At 34.9% G+C, this 17718-nt stretch overlaps 1 protein-coding gene across 1 annotated transcript; it reads right to left on the bottom strand.

Moving 5' to 3' along the window:
• Positions 1-1391: 1391 nt before the first annotated feature.
• Positions 1392-15516, bottom strand: LOC126779840 (xaa-Pro aminopeptidase ApepP-like). The gene is made up of 19 exons (XM_050503962.1): positions 15503-15516; positions 14574-14647; positions 13961-14076; positions 12753-12924; positions 11968-12074; positions 10354-10489; positions 9953-10048; positions 9536-9603; positions 8891-9025; positions 8386-8460; positions 7511-7588; positions 6934-7064; positions 6364-6516; positions 5937-6069; positions 3478-3655; positions 3116-3207; positions 2238-2351; positions 1635-1797; positions 1392-1462 (listed from the first exon to the last, which is right to left on the bottom strand). Exons 1-19 carry the CDS (start codon positions 15514-15516, stop codon positions 1392-1394), a joined length of 2106 nt encoding a protein of 701 aa, XP_050359919.1.
• Positions 15517-17718: the final 2202 nt, after the last annotated feature.

The raw sequence follows: 17718 nt of genomic DNA, 5'->3' as shown, positions 1-17718 counted from the left end.
CATGCTGCTCCAATGCAGATTGGTAGAATATACATGTGGCATAATTTCAATGAAATTAAACACATGCAGGTTTCCTCACGATCTTTTCCTTCATCGTCAAGCACGAGTTGAATTATAATAACAAATTAAGCACATGAAAATTCAGTGGTGCTTGCCCGGGCTTGAACCCACAATCATCTGTAAATATATACGCGTTCTAACCATTAGGTCATCTCGACCAAATCATTGTCAATGTCAATATAAATTGATGTAAATAACACGCTCAATTATTTTTAAACATCCAAATAACACAATTGAACACATTTAACAAATCACAAGTTCCATCAATAATACATTAATTACTTTACTTTTCTGTCCACCAACAAAATGGCGGTTTGAAATTGGCGCGCACATTTTTTTTTAACAACGCTATTGTATGAATCAAGGATTCTTTAACTATATATTAATGTAAAATAATAGAGTTGAGATGGACAAGTTAAAACAGATGAAACTTGAAGAAGTACATAGGCTCACCATATAAATTTTACTATGTACATATTTGTACAAATAAATATTCGAGAACTTAAATTTTATTTATAATTGATCCCGTGCTAGGTGAAAGAAAATATCGTGAGGAAACCTGCATGACGTGTGGATCTCAGATATGGTTCGTTATTTAAATATACAGTAAAATTGTTGTTTTATGTGACCAATTATTATAATTCACATTTTCATTTTATAAATTGTTAATATAAGATGTACAACGCCACCTAGTTATAAAATATAGAAAATAAATAAAGTTGTTTATCGATAGATGGCATTAGTTTGCATAGAATTGTTTTATATCTTACGTTATACCGCATTTACACATTCGCGCGGATTGTGAGTCAAATCACGGACAAGCATGAATGAATGTGGTATATAATATACTTTTCCCGCGTTTTTCGAACTGCAAGATTGGCCTATTCCAAACACAGGAGGAGTAAACTCAAATAAACAACACACTGATATCAATTGACGCGATATAATTGGTCGAGATCTTGAATAATCTATGACATTCACTATGGATTCGCGAAGAAATGGCGTTTTATTTACTTGCTTGCCTTTCACGCCGAAGGTTGTCGTTTCGATTCCCACCCAGGACAGATATTTGTGTGCATGAACATGTTTGTTTGTCCTGAGTCTGGGTGTAATTATCTATATGAGTATGTATTTACAAAAGGAAAGTAGTATATGTAGTATATCAGTTGTCTGGTTTCCATAGTACGAGCTCTGTACAAGCTCAATTTTGGATCATTATCATTATAAAAAAGTGAGTTATTAATAGCACTGCTGCATAGGTACTGTAAAAAAATACTTTTGATATATTTGTAAAATACATAAGAGTTATTTTACAAATAGTCAAATGTCATTCAGTACCCGTCACAAAACACGTCCGTTATATCAAACTTCACATCAAACAGATTTTCGACACTGCTTATACCTGTTGTGTGTAAAATTATGATAAATCCAAAGTCCAGAATGTTGCTATTGTTTATTTGTTTGGCTTAAGCTGTATAGATTAAATAAAATTAAACACATTATTGGTACCTAATTACTAATATTTTTAATAACAAATAATTAACACATTCACAAGTTTAACAGACTGTACATACTTAGTAATAAAAATGGCGATGTTTTCATCAAAATGGCCGCGCTACGATATATTGGCGCGCATTCTTTTTCAAGCCATTCGTAGTCTTCTGTTAATTTTCTTTGTTTGAGAATTGGACCCAATGTCGCCAGGACTCGAGCGTGGTAATTGTTTAAGTAGGTAATCTGAAAAAATAATTTAGGTATTTCATTATCTGATATTCAAACAATCACATACCGATTTGGGTTAAATTATAAATAAACTAGACAATGTTGATGTATTATTTTACAATAAGTAATTTTATTTATTCTCGTATATCTTAATACTCTGTATACTTAAGTATTATTTGCCGTAAAATGATCCCATAGACAATAGCTATATTTTAACTAGTTAAACATATTCGTAACAATTAAAATTTAAGCATTATATCCAATTCACAGGCTTCAATTATTTATCATCTTGGATAAATTATATTTCTATGACTTGGTGCCATATTAGGTTTCGGTGTGTTTTTTTTATTATTTGTCTATGGTCTAAAGTCTCAATACATAGTCACTAGCAAGTTGAAAAAAAAAACAAAATTAAGATTCCAAAGTTATTAACACGTTCTTCGAATCTAACATACCTCATCCTCACTCAGCAACTCGACGTCTAAGCTCGCAGTTTGGTGAGGTGCCAGAGATATCGTGTAAAAGGCAACAGCCCCCCTCCCACTGAAGTTACCCACTAAGCCCTCCGCCTGAAATATATACAAAAATAATACTACTAGTAATTTTGGAGACACCACTATAAGCTGACAATTGAACTGTAGCATAATTATGTATATATTTTACTATAAACAAATATAAATAAATGTTATAAATAGTAAACCAAAAAAAAATAAAAAAATAAATTCTAAAATCGTTAGCTGTACTACTTCTGTACTATAAAGCTTATTTTTCTTTTGGCTCTGTTCTTCGTTTTTGTATGTGCTTGTGACTCTATAATACAATTAAATTTAAAAGGCGTTTATACCTTCGAAGGAGGTGTAAATATAAACAAACCTTAGATTTATATAACAAAAAAAATTCAATGCAACCAACATTAAAAACATTAAAATAATTGTCAAATATCCACATATTTGCATCACTAACATTTATCGACATTTACGACTCACTTTGTTTCGCTTAATTTTTTTTATAGGATGGGCACGTAAATGGGCCACCTGTTATTAAGTGGTCACCATTCCTTACATCGCCAATGCGCCACTAATCTTGGGAAAGAAGATGTTATGTCTCTTATGCCTGTAGTTACACTGGCTCACTCATTCTTCGAACCGGAACGCAACAATAGTCAATACTTGATTCCTAATTCATACTTATATGATTACATTATATTGTTAGGAGTAAGTCCAATTAGTTTGTAAAATATTTTAGCCAGCGCGATTTATTATTGATGCTAAATTGATGAGCGCCATATATTGACAGTTCTAAATACTATATTTAAATATATCTTAATGCTTACGAAAATGTGATCCGCGTTGCGATTCATCTCGATAACTTCAACAATGTCTTCATGTCTTATTCCGTATTGTCCCACTTCGTAAAAGCCTGGCTCTGTAAACGTATTGTTCAACAATAAAATAAATTAAAAAATAACTGCGTAATGAACCCGCGTTACTAGTTATACCGCCTACCTAATTTTATAATAAAAACCGTTATATTTATACAAATGTTATTAATTGATAATAAGTTTAACAAATTAAAATATGTATGAAATTTCTAGACCTTACCTTGTGGCATTATTTAGCGTGGCTTTATCTGGTATGACGTATACAATATATAGATGTATAAACAAACACTGATAAGAGACTTACACCTACTTACCATCACTGAATATCATTCCAGGAGTAATACCAGGATCGTTGGCCATCAACGCTGCTCCGATACCAGAGGGCCCTTCGTGTACGTTCAGAAAATGTCCCACACCATGCCCTGTGCCATGGGCATAGTTCAACCCAACGTCCCATAGAGCTTTTCGAGCTAGGGTTTCTAGAAGATTACCCTGAAACAATAATATATAGAGTTTTTCTAAATTTCACACAATTTAATATTCAAAATGTGAAGTCAATTCTATTAATTAATAGCATAGCTATTTTTTCTTTATAATACAGTTAGGCGAAGCACATGAGCCACCTGATGGTATGTGGTCACCACTTGTTAGACATTGGTAAGAAGTATTAACCAATCGTTTCATCACCAATGCACCACATATTTTAGGAAACATTGGGAAACTGCTTTTGTCAATGCTTCTAGTAAATGTCATCTAATAAACTACATTTACAATAATATTTTAAAATATGTGTGCTCCTTCAATTAAAGGATACCACAGCAAGCATATAAATAATGACTAAACAGAAAAAAATAAATAAGCTAAATGTTACATAGTGGTACTCAATAAAACATAGGAACTAAAAAAAGGTAAACAATGGTTAAACTAAGACTAAATTGTGCAAATGTGAGTTAAGAAATATATAAAAATAGCTAGAAAAATTAAAATTAAAATAACGGGTAATAATAAACTTAAAAATAAAACCTTTAAACAAAAAGACAAAAACATTACGTATTAAAAAACAATTTTTTAAGATGTTTTTTAAACTTATTTAATTCTGGAGTATATATATCCAATTCAGTGTGCTGTTTAGAAAGCGCATTATGCAGCCTGCAGATCCTTGGCAAAGCAGCATAGTGTCCGAAATTTGAATTGGAGGTGGAAATATAAGAGTGATTGTAAGCGTTTCTACAGAAACGAGAGGTAAACGAGAAGGTACATTAAGATTAATTTGTTGAAGCAGTCGCTACAATCAAATGTTCCATTTATTATTTTATACAACATAAGCATGTCAGTTATTTTTCTTCTGGAGTTTAGGGGGATCATCTTATAGCGCTGAAGCCTATCGCAGAAGGTAGGAATACCTTTAAGGTTCATCCACATCATTATGTAACAAGTACTGTAGGATTACTCTGTAAGAAAAAAATCGAAACTCAACGCAGAAAACGGTCGTGAATTGTCAGTAAAGGTTATGCGACATTGACCGTAATAATCATAACAATACAAGAACACACGCACCAAAATGGTTTATCACCATAAGTCGGTTGTCAACATTTCACGGTTGAGTAATTCAATTCTCACAGAATCGCACTGCTGTTACTATAAAGATGGGTTTCTCTTTTAAGTTTTGATAACTTCTATTAGTGTTTCCGTGGTTTGGATTTTGCACAACAAGTTCTTATTTTTTAAAGTAACAGCCTGTGAATGTCCCACTGCCTGGCTAAGGGGCCTCCTCTCCCCTTTTGAGGAGAAGGTATGGAGCTTGTTCCACCACGCTGCTCCAATGCGGGTTGGTGGAATACACATGTGGCAGAATTTCAGTGAAATTAGATACATGCAGGTTTCCTCACGATGTTTTCCTTCACCGTAAAGCACGAGATGAATTATAATGACAAATTAAGCACATGAAAATTCAGTGGTGCTTGCCCGGGTTTGAACGCACGATCATCGGTTAAAATTCACGCGTTCTTACCACTGGGCCATCTCATCTTATTTTTTGGTCAAAATTAAATTGAAGCAGTGTCCACTTCAGTGCACTTCGTGGTTTGATGACTCAAAGGGATGACCCGACTGGATGGGGGGACATCCAGTCGGGTTTCTAGACAGAACCCGTACACACTGCCTCGTCGGTCTACTGTCTAGAAACAAGGCCGCTGTCCCGGAGGTCCTGGGTTCAATTCCCAGGTCGGGCCTATAAAAAGTTGTTGGGTTTTCTTACAGAAAATTCTCAGTAGCAGCCCGGGGTCTGGAAGTTGGAAGTGTATACACTCCCGTGCCTCGGAAAGCACGTAAAGCCATTGGTCCCGCGCCTGAACTCTTTCCAGTCGTGTCGGATTGCCGTCCCATCGGATTATGAGAGTTAGGGAATAGAGAGTGCAACTGTGTTTCCGCACACACTTGTGCACTATAATAGCTCCTGCGTAGTTGGCTAATCTCTCTTGAGATTGGCCGCCGTGGCCGAAATCGGTCTGGAGGACATTATAAGGACGTATTAGGTACCTTGTCAGTGTTATACATAGATCAGATATTATATATATTATAGAATACTAAAAGATGCTACTACATTCAAAAGTGTTTAATATATGTACTGTAGATGTGCCTTTTTCAAATAAACAAGATAGAGAACTGGACACTTTGGCGCAGCTTGGCGGGGAGGGGTTGTCCTATGGAGGGGTGTCCTATAACCATTAATGGACTACGTTTAGATTATGAAGATATGAAATAAATCTTTCACCGTTGATCCTTTAGGGAATACTGCGGTGGCGAGCAAGATTTGACCTTTCAACACCCTCGTGAAGGCCAGCCTCTGCGCAGGAGTTGGATTCGAGCGCATATGCCGTGTGCGTGTTATGTCGGTGGTACCATCCCTAGAAAGTTTAAATAATATATTTCTTACAATCAAAAGTCATTTCCGATTATTATTTTTTATAAAATAGGTGAACTGGCAAATGGGCCACCTGATGGTAAGTGGTCACCAACGCCCAAAGGCATTAGCGCCATAAGAAATATTAACCGTTTCTTACATCGCGTGCTCTTTCACATTTCTTTTTTATGTATATTAGGTATACATAAAAAAGCAATGCCCTGAAATAAGCATGCTATTACGCTTCTATAAAGCACGTGTTTTTTTTATTTTATTTATGTAAAATTTTAATACTTACATATATTGCCCCCCAGAGTCTACAAGTAGCATGTCATCGGGCCGTATCACCCTTTGAGGCCCTTCCCGTGATGGTTTGTAGTGTATTATGGCCCCATTTTCACCGGCGCCCGCGATCGTTGCGAACGAGGGGCCCTTGTAATAAGCTTCCTCTCTGGAAAATCATTAAGTCATCGAATATCTATTTATATAAAGGGTGCATATCTTACTTTTTTTTGTTACTATTACGTGGTATTTATTAGTAAAATTTTTTTAATTGTTAATATTATAGGCAGGCGGACGAGCAAATGAGCCACCTGCCACCACTGCTCATGGCGAGCGATGCGCCACCAACCTTGGGAACTGAGATGTTATGTCCCTTGTGCCTGTAGTTACACTGGCTTACTTACCCTTCAAACCAGAACGCTACAAATAAGTGCTAATACTAAGTAATGCTGCTTAGCGGCAGAATATCTGATGAGTGGGTGGTACCCAAAATAACATACATTTTATTTTATTCATTTTACATAATCCATATATCTATAAAACATAGTTACAATTATTTTGAGCCATAGATCATTTTTTTTCTCACCCTCTGAGCTGGTCCAGCTTATCAACGACGTTAATTTCAGTGATATTGTGCCCGGCTGATACTTCTTCATGTACCCAACGCAGGAATCGAACTACGGCCACTCCGTCCCTGATGTGTGATGATCTAAAACCCTAAATATATCATCCATATTATCATTACTTACAAAACAAAGCCTCCCGCCGCGTCTGTCTGTTTGTACGTGATAAACTCGAAAACTACTGAAAGGATTTTCATACGGTTTTCACCAATGGACGGAGTTATTCATTAGGAAAGTTTAGGTGTATAATTCATTCCAGTTTTATATAAATTGGCTGAAATATTACGATGATTGTTGAAGATGTCGGAAAACATGCCGACTGGGAGCTTTACTGACATGTACCTCGCAAACCAATAGGTCTATTTGTATAACGATATAAATATATGAAGACCATTAATCTACCCGAGCCAGGAGGATATTGTGCATGTATATGTACAAGAAATATTGTGCATAAAACTTTATTTTTTATAATGTTTTTAATATTAATTTTGCTTATTTTACGCGTTACGAATTGATCACTAACAATAATTACAGTCTTACCCTCAGTTCGACGTCATTTTTGATGCACTTCATAAGCGCGACCGGCGACAATGTAGACAGCGTAGAGACTCCCGTATTCTGTTAATAATCATATTTGCAATACTTTTTTTAATTTTTTTAATGGAGACAAACGCGTGAATTTTCGCGATGATAAATACGTCTTATTGTAAAACTACTCTGTTTTTTGGCGGTTCTTATCGATAGAATAGCAGGGAGATTAATAGACGACAATTTACTGGTGGTAGAGCTTTGTGCAAGCTCGTCTGGGTAGGTACCATCCACTCATCAGATATTCTACCGCAAAACAGCAGTACTTGTTATTATTGTTTTTCGGTTTGAAGGGTGAGTGAGCCAGTGTCATTACAGGCACAAGGGACATAACATCTTAGTTCCCAAGGTTGGTGGCGCATTGGTGATGTAAGCGATGGTTAACATTTCTTACATGCCAATGTTAATGGGCGTTGGTGACCACTTACCATCAGGTGGCCCATATGCTCATCCGCTCTCCCATTCTATAAAAAATAAAAAATCAAAAATGAAGGCAATCAGATAAACACTGATTTCGATCCTTCTGTCATTATTGTTTTGACATTCGAAAGAAGAATACAAAGCATTGTTTAATTAAACAACGTATATAAGTAAGGCCGATAAACATTAATATTCAAAACGTTTGAAAACTAAGACATTTGCTAGTTCAGCGTTCGTTCGATCGCGAAAGATAATTTCATTTATATAACGATATATTTGTGCAACGAGATGTTTTCCACGTGAATAGTTTCTAAGATAATTTTTTTAAAATTATCATGGGTCAATTATTTTTATCGGATGTTAGGAATCCGAAAGGAGCCGTGCAGTATTTTTTTTATTAATCTAACCTTTTCCGCGGCAACATGTACAGCTTGGCTGCCATCACTGGACAACCAAATTGTACTCCCGGCTGGTAACTCATCCTGTTAAAAAAATATTTATTATCTGTGGTTTAGTAAAACATTATTGATTTGAATTATCCTTCCATTCATATTTTAATCTAAGCACGAGATTAATTAGAAATACTAATTTGATTCGTCAATAGTAAAATGGTTTTGCACCAAACGAACATTGCTGATACTATTTTAAAATAAAATATAGCGCAAGAAGATTGTATGTGTTTGATTAAGTTTGAAGTTTAAATCGGTTCATTAATAAGAAAACGACACATAAAGTCATTTCTGCACTAAACAAGAAGATCATTCATTTATTAAATTTCATTCAAGTGCACAAACCTCAATGATAATGTTAAAATACGTGTTCCAAAGTTCAGGCCATTTTGGTCCTTATGTATACATGTGTAAGAATGTAAATCACATAACACAATTTTAATTTAAGATGCTTTAAACTAACGCTTAAATTCCTTAGATAATCGAATATTTGCGTGTAAGGCAAGCATGTGAGCTTCGTCCCTTCGGATGCGAGATGATCTTGTATGTGCGTTGGTAACTCGCCATTACCCCAGAACAGGATCACGTTGTTATTTTCCTGTAAAATAATACGTATTGTTTAAATAAAAATGTCCTCCATTCGCCTCGATCGAATTTCCAATATGGCGGCCAATTTCAATTATTAACTGAATAGTTAGAATCCTTGATCACTATAACGGTGTTGTTAAAAAAAAGACGCGCGCCAATTCAAAACCGCCATTTGTTTGTTGACAGAAACGTAAAGTAATTGATTCATTATTGGCGCGACTTGTGATTCGTTGAATGTGTTCAATTGTGTTATTTGGATTTTTAAGAGTAATTGAGTGAGTTATTTACATCAATTTGTATAATTTGATGGATGATTTCTCGATCTTAATCGCGAACTGTTTGTAGTGCAGAGATATTAGCGAATCGCATGAAATATGTAAAATTAAGTTTTTTTTTTATCTGTACTCTTTCTATTGAAATTGTCCGTAGATTGTAATGACATTTCATTGTAGACAAACAGCTTAGTTATATTGTAATATTTGACAAAAGCGTTTAGAGTTTAGGGTCTTACCATATCTGCTCGTATCACGAGATAGGAAAAGTATACGGGGTTGAAGGGAATATCGGATCCGCGGATGTTTAAGGTATCTGTGAAATAAAGTATTGAATAAGTGACAACCAGTGATATTTAAAAGTAACCTATTTTTCAACCCCGACGTAAGAGATGGTTTAAAAATAAGTACCCGAGACTGAATAAAGACTGATACTTATTAATTTGAAAATAATAGTTAAATTCAATTGTTTTTTATATAATGTAACTTAGCAAGTCTATATTTGCATGCTGTGACTGCTTTTAAGTGAGTTTATGTGTGTCTTACACAGTTAGCGAATCCCTTGAGATTGCTATCGTGGCAAAAATTGATCAATCCGTCATCATTTCATTATTATCACAGAGCTAGTTTCAACAAGAGGATCAGCTCATTAAAAAAATACTTACATGCGATATCGTCTAATGCTGTCAACACCAAAGCCGAAGCTTGTCGACCATGGATCTGCGCCAGCAAGTCAGATATTTTTTCACTCGATACTCTGCCTGGAAATAATATTGGAACTTTTATGTTGATAAATGTGTTTGTGTGATGTATTGTTGTGTTCCAGTTGGAAGGGCACAACGAATATAGCATCTTAGTTCCCAAAATTAGTATTTAAAATTAATTTAAATAAAATTAATTCGTGTCGGATTGCCGTCCCATCGGATTATGAGAGTTAGGGAATAGAGTGCACTCGTGTTTGCGCACACAGTCGTGCACTATAATATGTGCACTCAAAAAACTGTGAAGAGCACGTCATCATTGACGTATCTCGCGTGACTTTCTTTTGATGTATAAAAAACGATACCTGTGTAGTTTGAAGATAAAGCGAGTAATGGTTCATTCGGCCTGCTCGGAGGTGGATCTTGGATACGTCTTCGAGCTTCATCCACGATATTATTATATATCGGAACGAGTTCTATATTTGCAGGTCGGAGGGCTGCCTGTAATATTTGAGAAGACAATTGATTATGTTTATTATATAAATGGTTGTATGAAAATGTTAATCTGAAACAAAGATTAAGGGATCATTCTGTTATAACTATTCTCTTTGTGAAACCATCTACGCACGCCTTGGGGTTATACCGTTGTATGCCGTGACGGTGAAGGCATGACGCTCTCTTATGACGTCATGTCTCTCCTCCGTTCTCGACTCCCTTGTGTGTGTGTATATACATACTTCGTTGCTTTATATAATCATATATTTATTTTTACTAACGACTAGTCGTTTTAATTATAAACGCTTTCAATAAAGCCAAGTATTAAAAAGAAAGAAAACTGCACGTATCGGGTAAAATTCTACCGCCTGTCTTGCCAAATTAGTGCACAAGTATAGTGCACAAGTATATATGCTCTCCGTAGTGATTGTACATTATATAAAGTAGTATAGATAAATAAATATCGATATATACCATAAAGCCGAGATGGCCTAGTGGTAAGAACGCGTGAATCTTAACCGATGATCGTGGGTTCAAACCAGGGCAAGCACCACTGAATTTTCATGTGCTTAATTTGTGCTTATAATTCATCTCGTGCTTAACGGTGAAGGAAAACATCGTGAGGAAACCTGCATGTGTCTAATTTCATTGAAATTCTGCAACATGTGAATTCTACCAACCCGCATTGGAGCAGCGTGGTGGAATAAGCTCCAAACCTTCTCCTCAAAAAGGGAGAGGAGGCCTTAGCCCAGCAGTGGGACATTAACAGGTTGTTACTGTTACTGTTATACCATAAAAGGTATACCCTTTACGTAATAAGACACTGTAAGATGATTCTATTCTTAAAATATTATATAAACTGTTGAAATGATTAATTGCAACACTGAACGCCATCTATTTAGGATATTGTGCACATGTCATATTATGACATTTAAAAAAAAAAAAAAAGAATATACTCTGTAAATCTGCCTTGTCAAATATACACATTGTTTCCGTCGTTTTGCTCAGATCGTGTTTTAATTCAATTTACCTAGTTCAATCAAATAAATACTAAATACTATCAAATAATATCATAAACAAATAATAATATTAATGTGCACTCTCTATTCCCTAACTCTCATAATCCGATGGGAGTTTACACACTTGCAACTTCCAGACTCCGTGCTGCTACTGAGAATTTTCCGACAGAAAAACCCAATAACTTTTTATCAGCCCGACCTGGGAATTGAACCCAGGACCTCCGGGTCTGCGGCCTTACATCAAGCCACTAGACCAACGAGGCAATCAAAATATTATACAATCACATAAGTACTATTACTCACATATTTATATCTTAAAACGATTATATTATTTACTTAAAAACGTTTCACCTTCCTCTTCTAATCCCATGACAAATCTGACACGAGAGACTAAGACGCAAGATTTTTAAACGGAAAAATAGTAATTTTAGGAGTCAATGTTTCCATATATATTAATAATGTTACCTCCAATGCGTTCCATGAAGCTCTGGTGTACGTGGTGGGATCAACGCCCACTCTGCTTTGGCTGCGCAAGTTCGTAGCCAGCCAGTTCTGTATTGTAGCGTCAATTCCTGTGAAATAAAATGTTTCATATATTTATGCGATACAGATTTTTTGAATATTATCATTGAATTTAAAACAGAACTGGCAATTGGCCATTTGATGGTAAGTGGTCACCAAGTCTCTAGGCCTACAGCAGCTTAGTGGCCCCGCCGGCCGAGCCCACCCAGTCAAAAATAATACAATAATTCACATACCGTTTAAATAAATATTTGGTACGTTATAGTTTAAGTTCTAAGTAATTATAAATATCAATTATGAAATTAGTATTTTTATACACTAACAGTATGAAATATAGGGTACTAATTGTACTAATATTTGAGTAAAAATAAACGTCCAACTTGCTGAGCTTTCACGACGAAGTTAGTAACAGAAATATTCGTCTTATATAGTCAGATGATAAATAAAAATAAATATTAATAACGTACTAGCTAATCGTTCCGGCTTCGCACGGGTAGATAAGAAGACAAATATATTTTGGACAAGATATGCGTAAAATCCGTTCTTAGCGAGCATCTACGTCTGGGAAAGACTGTGATAAATTCCAAGTCAATCGGGCGGATTACGGATAGTTTAGGAGATCTCGTGATGAGTATTTCGCTTATATATATATCCCGCTAGGGATAAAATTACCCCACTATGCTGGATTGCAATCCCTATATCAGATCCCAAAGAACACACCAAATTACCTTGTCTCATCAGAGTCCACACCGACGTGTCTACTTGAAGTTCGAACTGTGTAAAATATCTGCCGTCAGTCCAGACCAGAGCATGGTTTTCCGTCACCAAGGCTGTACCTGAAGACCCGGAGAGACCAGACAACCATTCCCGGCGAGCGTCGCACGGTGCTATGTACTGGGACTACGGAATACCAAACAAGTTTAAATATTTACTAGGTGGTAGGGATTTGTGCAAGCCCGTAAGGGTAGCTACCACCCACTCATCTAATATTCTACTGCTAAATAGCAATACTTCGTATTGTTGCGTTTCGGTTTGAAGGATGAGTGAGCCAGTGTAACTACAGGCACAAGGGACATAACATCTTTCGGTTGATGACGCATTGACATAAGGGATGGTTAATACTTCTTGCATCGCCAATGTCTATGGGCGTTGGTGACCACTTAGCATCACGTAACATCAGGTCAGGCCCATTTGCCTATTCGCCTATCCGCCTATCCATAACATAATAATATATATATTAGTAAAAAAAAAAATTGAGCCCAACTTGCGTACAATATCGATTCTTTATTTTTTACTTAGTCTGTGTTTTGTTGCGCTAACATGGTAACCCAGCGGTTAGAACACGATTAGGAATATTTCAAAACTATGAAAAGTACTAAAAATGTCTATGCTCTCATCTTGATATCATTCGTATGAAGTATTGACAGTCTGCCTCAAGGCATTGTGAAGGTCTATGTCAGTTAACTCAGTGGCGATTAATACGTGAATAGTATATAGCTGTATATATAAAGACTAAAGACTTAAAATAACAATAAAAAAAACAATCACTTGAAGCTTGTACAAAGATAGTGGTTTCACACTGAATTTTCATATACTTAATTTGTGTTTATAAATTAATAACGTCGTTGGTAAATGAAAACATCGCGAGGAAGCCTGCATGTATTAGATAAAAACCATCCACATGTATATCCACCAATCCGTACTGGAAAAGCTCCTAACATTCTCCGTAAGCTGAGAGTTGATTTCAGCCCAGCTTTAGAAATTTACAGGCAACTTTAGGACGGGACTGCTAATACCAGAATCCAGACAGCTACTGAGAATTTTTAATCGGAAAAAACCAATTACTTTTTAATAGTGCTATGGGGCTTGATTTCAGGACCTAAGGACATAGGTACGCCATGGCAGCCATAGTTGGCTGATAAATAATCAAACTTACGTTATGAGCATCTGCAGTTGGTACGATGAAGGCGTCGATGTTGTTCTCCTTCATCACTTCAAGAACTGCTTGAACCCTTTGTGAGCTGAGCTGCCTGCCCACATTACTAGGTCCAGCTGTAATTATAATAATACATGTACACGGTCAATTTTGTTGCCGTTGAGGAGTCAATCCTGTGGAATCATAAGAAGATATTTTTTATTTTATTAATTAAGAAGCCAACGTACATATATATTAAGAAAAACATTTTCTTATTGCTTATATAGAAATAGCGTAACAAAAAATATCCAATTACAGACTAACTTAACATTTAAAATAAAAAAAAACTCTTATTTAAATAACAAAATATATAACTGGACTGAGACAAAAAATCAATTAAAAACCGTGTAATTACAGAGACAAAGGACATAGCATCTTAGTTTCCAATGTTGGGTATTGACGATACAAGACATGGTTTAATTTTCTTGCAAACCCATAGACAAAGAACACGGATGATAGTGATCACTTACCATCAGGTGGCCCATTTGCCAATCTGCCGAATCATTTGAAATTAATTAAAAAATGAAAAGAGCTTGTAGGCTATAAACTAAATATATACTCCATTGGTACTCACCATAAATAGGATCATTTGGTTCGGCATAATCGTAGCTGGCTGGAACATTACCAATCACAATATTTGTTTCACAGCTAAAAAATATATTAAGTCATTGTGAGTAGTCCTGTGCCTTAAAATAACATTTACAATTTAAAAAAAAAGTTACATGGCCGTAACACTAATGTGAAACGTCGATAGTGATGAATGATCGTTTGAAAGAAACTATAATTAAATATAACTATTAAATAAATTTGTAATAAAATTAATATTAACATGGAGCTTTGGTAATAAAATATATTTATCTTATTATTATTAGCAACGAAAAACAAGAGCGACGGCGGAAAGACATGACGTCATAAGAGAGCGTCTTGCCGTTGGCCGTCACGGTATTGCGCTGTACGGCTGAGGCGAGCTAATAGATTTTTAATACATTTTGTTTATTATTTGACTGCCGTGTACTGGTTTGAACCATAAGTCACTAACTCCAGACACAAGGGACATAACATCTTAGTACCCAAGGTTGATGGCGTATTAACGATGTAAGGGGTAATATTTCTTACAGTGCCAATGTCTATGGGCGTTGCTGACCACTTACCAACATTTGTCAGTATGTCTATATTAAATTTAAAAAAATATTAGCTAGAAAAAACGTAAACAATTAAATCTCCCCAAGGTTGGTGGTGCATTTGATCAAATCAAATATTTTCAAATCATTGCCGACGTAAGTATTGATTAATATTTCTTACAGTGCTAATGTCTATGGGCGGCGGTGAAAACTAACCATAGGTTTATGTATTCCAAATTAAAAAAAATGTGGATAAAAAAAACAAACAATTATTTCTTATTATTTAGTATGTTAATATATATAAATTAATTATTTTCTACTAAGTAATAATTGTAATAATAATAGAATAACTTACAATAATAACAATAACAAATAAACGCACTGGCTGGCCGCCATTTTGAAATAAGGATATTAAATTTGGTTATCAAAAACTTATCAGAGTGTATAGTTTTATAGATAGCTTAAGATTAAGATTATTTTGATAAAAATTATTATATTTAGATAAATAAAGCATGTTTGTTTGTTTAATACGTAATTTTTTTTTGGAGTGTTATATACTGTATTTTTAGTATAGGTATTTCGACGAGCAAATAATCCACCTGATGGTCACCGCCCATAGGCATAAGCATTAAGAATATTAACCATCCCTTAAATAGTCAATACGCCACCCACGATAGCAAGCATTAATAATAATAACAATATCCTGGGACATTATTCACACAAGGCCATTTGATCCCAAACTAAGCAGAGCTTGTACGATGGAAACCAGACAACTGATATACTACATATACTACTTTTCTTTTGTAAATACATACTTATATAGATAATTACACTCAGACTCAGGACAAACAGACATGTCCATACACACAAATGTCTGTCCTGAGTGGGAATCGCACCCACAACCTTCGGCGTGAAAGGCAAGTACTACCAACCACACCAACCGGCCGGCCATTGAAAATCAAATTTAATACAATCAAATGACCTAGTCAACGAATTACTACGTACTATAAATCAAAGAACGCGTCTGTTTGTTTGAACGCGATAAACTCAAAAACTACATAAAACATTCTAATATGTTTTTCACCAATTAACGGAGTAATTCACGAGGAAGGTTTAGATATATAATATATTAATATTTTATGTAAATTTGATGAAATATGACGATGAGTGTTTATTTTTTTTAATAGGGTCTAGTTACATTAGCTACAGTCCGAAGGCCGAAAAAAAACCAAAATCTATTTTAAAACTAATTTAATTATATAAAATTAATTTTACAATTAAACCTAATGTACAACCTACTCGATGTAAGCTTTACAATATAATAACGGTGAGTAGGTTATAATAAAAAAACTTATGTCTAAATTGCAATTTAGCATTCCCGAAAAATGCACATTATTGTTTGGTTCGAGGGAAATCTACGTCAGCAATCTTCACTACTAGCTCCTTCAATGAATAAACATACCAAGCTTTAATACATCATGCGAGTTATAAGTCTACGTGTTCCCTCACTTTTTTTTTATAGAATAGGAAGGTGGACGAGTATATGGGCCACCTGATGGTAAGTGGTCACCAAACGCCCTTAGACATTGGCATTGTAAGATATGTCAACCATCGCTTATAGCCAATGCGCCACCAACCTTGGGATCTAAGATTTTATGTCCCTTGTGCCTGTAATTACACTGGCTCACTCACCCTTCAAACCGGAACACAACAATAACAAGTATTGCTGTTTTGCGGTAGAATATCTGATGAGTGGGTGGTACCTACCCAGACGAGCTTGCACAAAGCCCTACCACCAGTAACAGTTACAGGAAACCACAGCGTCCATCACATACAACTAAGTAACAGCTAATATAAATAGTAAAATTAAAATCAAGAACTTACAAATTTAAAATGATACGTCTTAGAAAACTAAAAAACAGAACTTCTTATGTTAAATGACCAAAATTTAGGAATGAAATTTGATAAATAAAAGTAATACAAGAATATACTAAAAATACAAATAGAATGAATGAATGAACGTATGAAATTTATTTTAAATATTGTCGAAGATATCGGAAAATATATGCCGACTGGGCTTTCAATCATTATTATTTTACAGACTATCATTTATAAAGTTAAAGTTAGGTAAAGTTTCAGCCAATTCAACTGAACAGTTATTTTATAGCAATTTTTTCGATTAAATTTTTGACGTGATTCATTTAATTGACATAACTATTATTTATGAACCGATTGAAAAAAAACAAACACTAAATTTTAAGTGAAGTTGGCCACAACATATTAGTGAAAGCCGCACTCAAATTCGTTTCTAAGATTAGCACAAAGGCACAGATAAACAGACAGAAATACTAACGATCATTTTTTTGGGTTCTGTTACGTTTATAAAGGCCCCCGGTAATATTTTTACCTCAAATATCTTCAATGTACAGACAGCGATCAGTTACAGATTTATTATATTTTTAGATTACGATAAAAAGCTTTATTTAGATCTTATTCTACACGTGCGAAGGTACGAGAAGCTAGTAAAATATATACAGAGTAAGTTATTGAAAAAGTATAATTGAATATATTTGAATATATAATTTGAATATATAATTT

This window comes from Nymphalis io, chromosome 30, assembly GCF_905147045.1.
Source record: "Nymphalis io chromosome 30, ilAglIoxx1.1, whole genome shotgun sequence".
NCBI lineage: Eukaryota > Metazoa > Arthropoda > Insecta > Lepidoptera > Nymphalidae > Nymphalis > Nymphalis io.
This window is presented reverse-complemented; position numbering and strand designations above follow the sequence as displayed.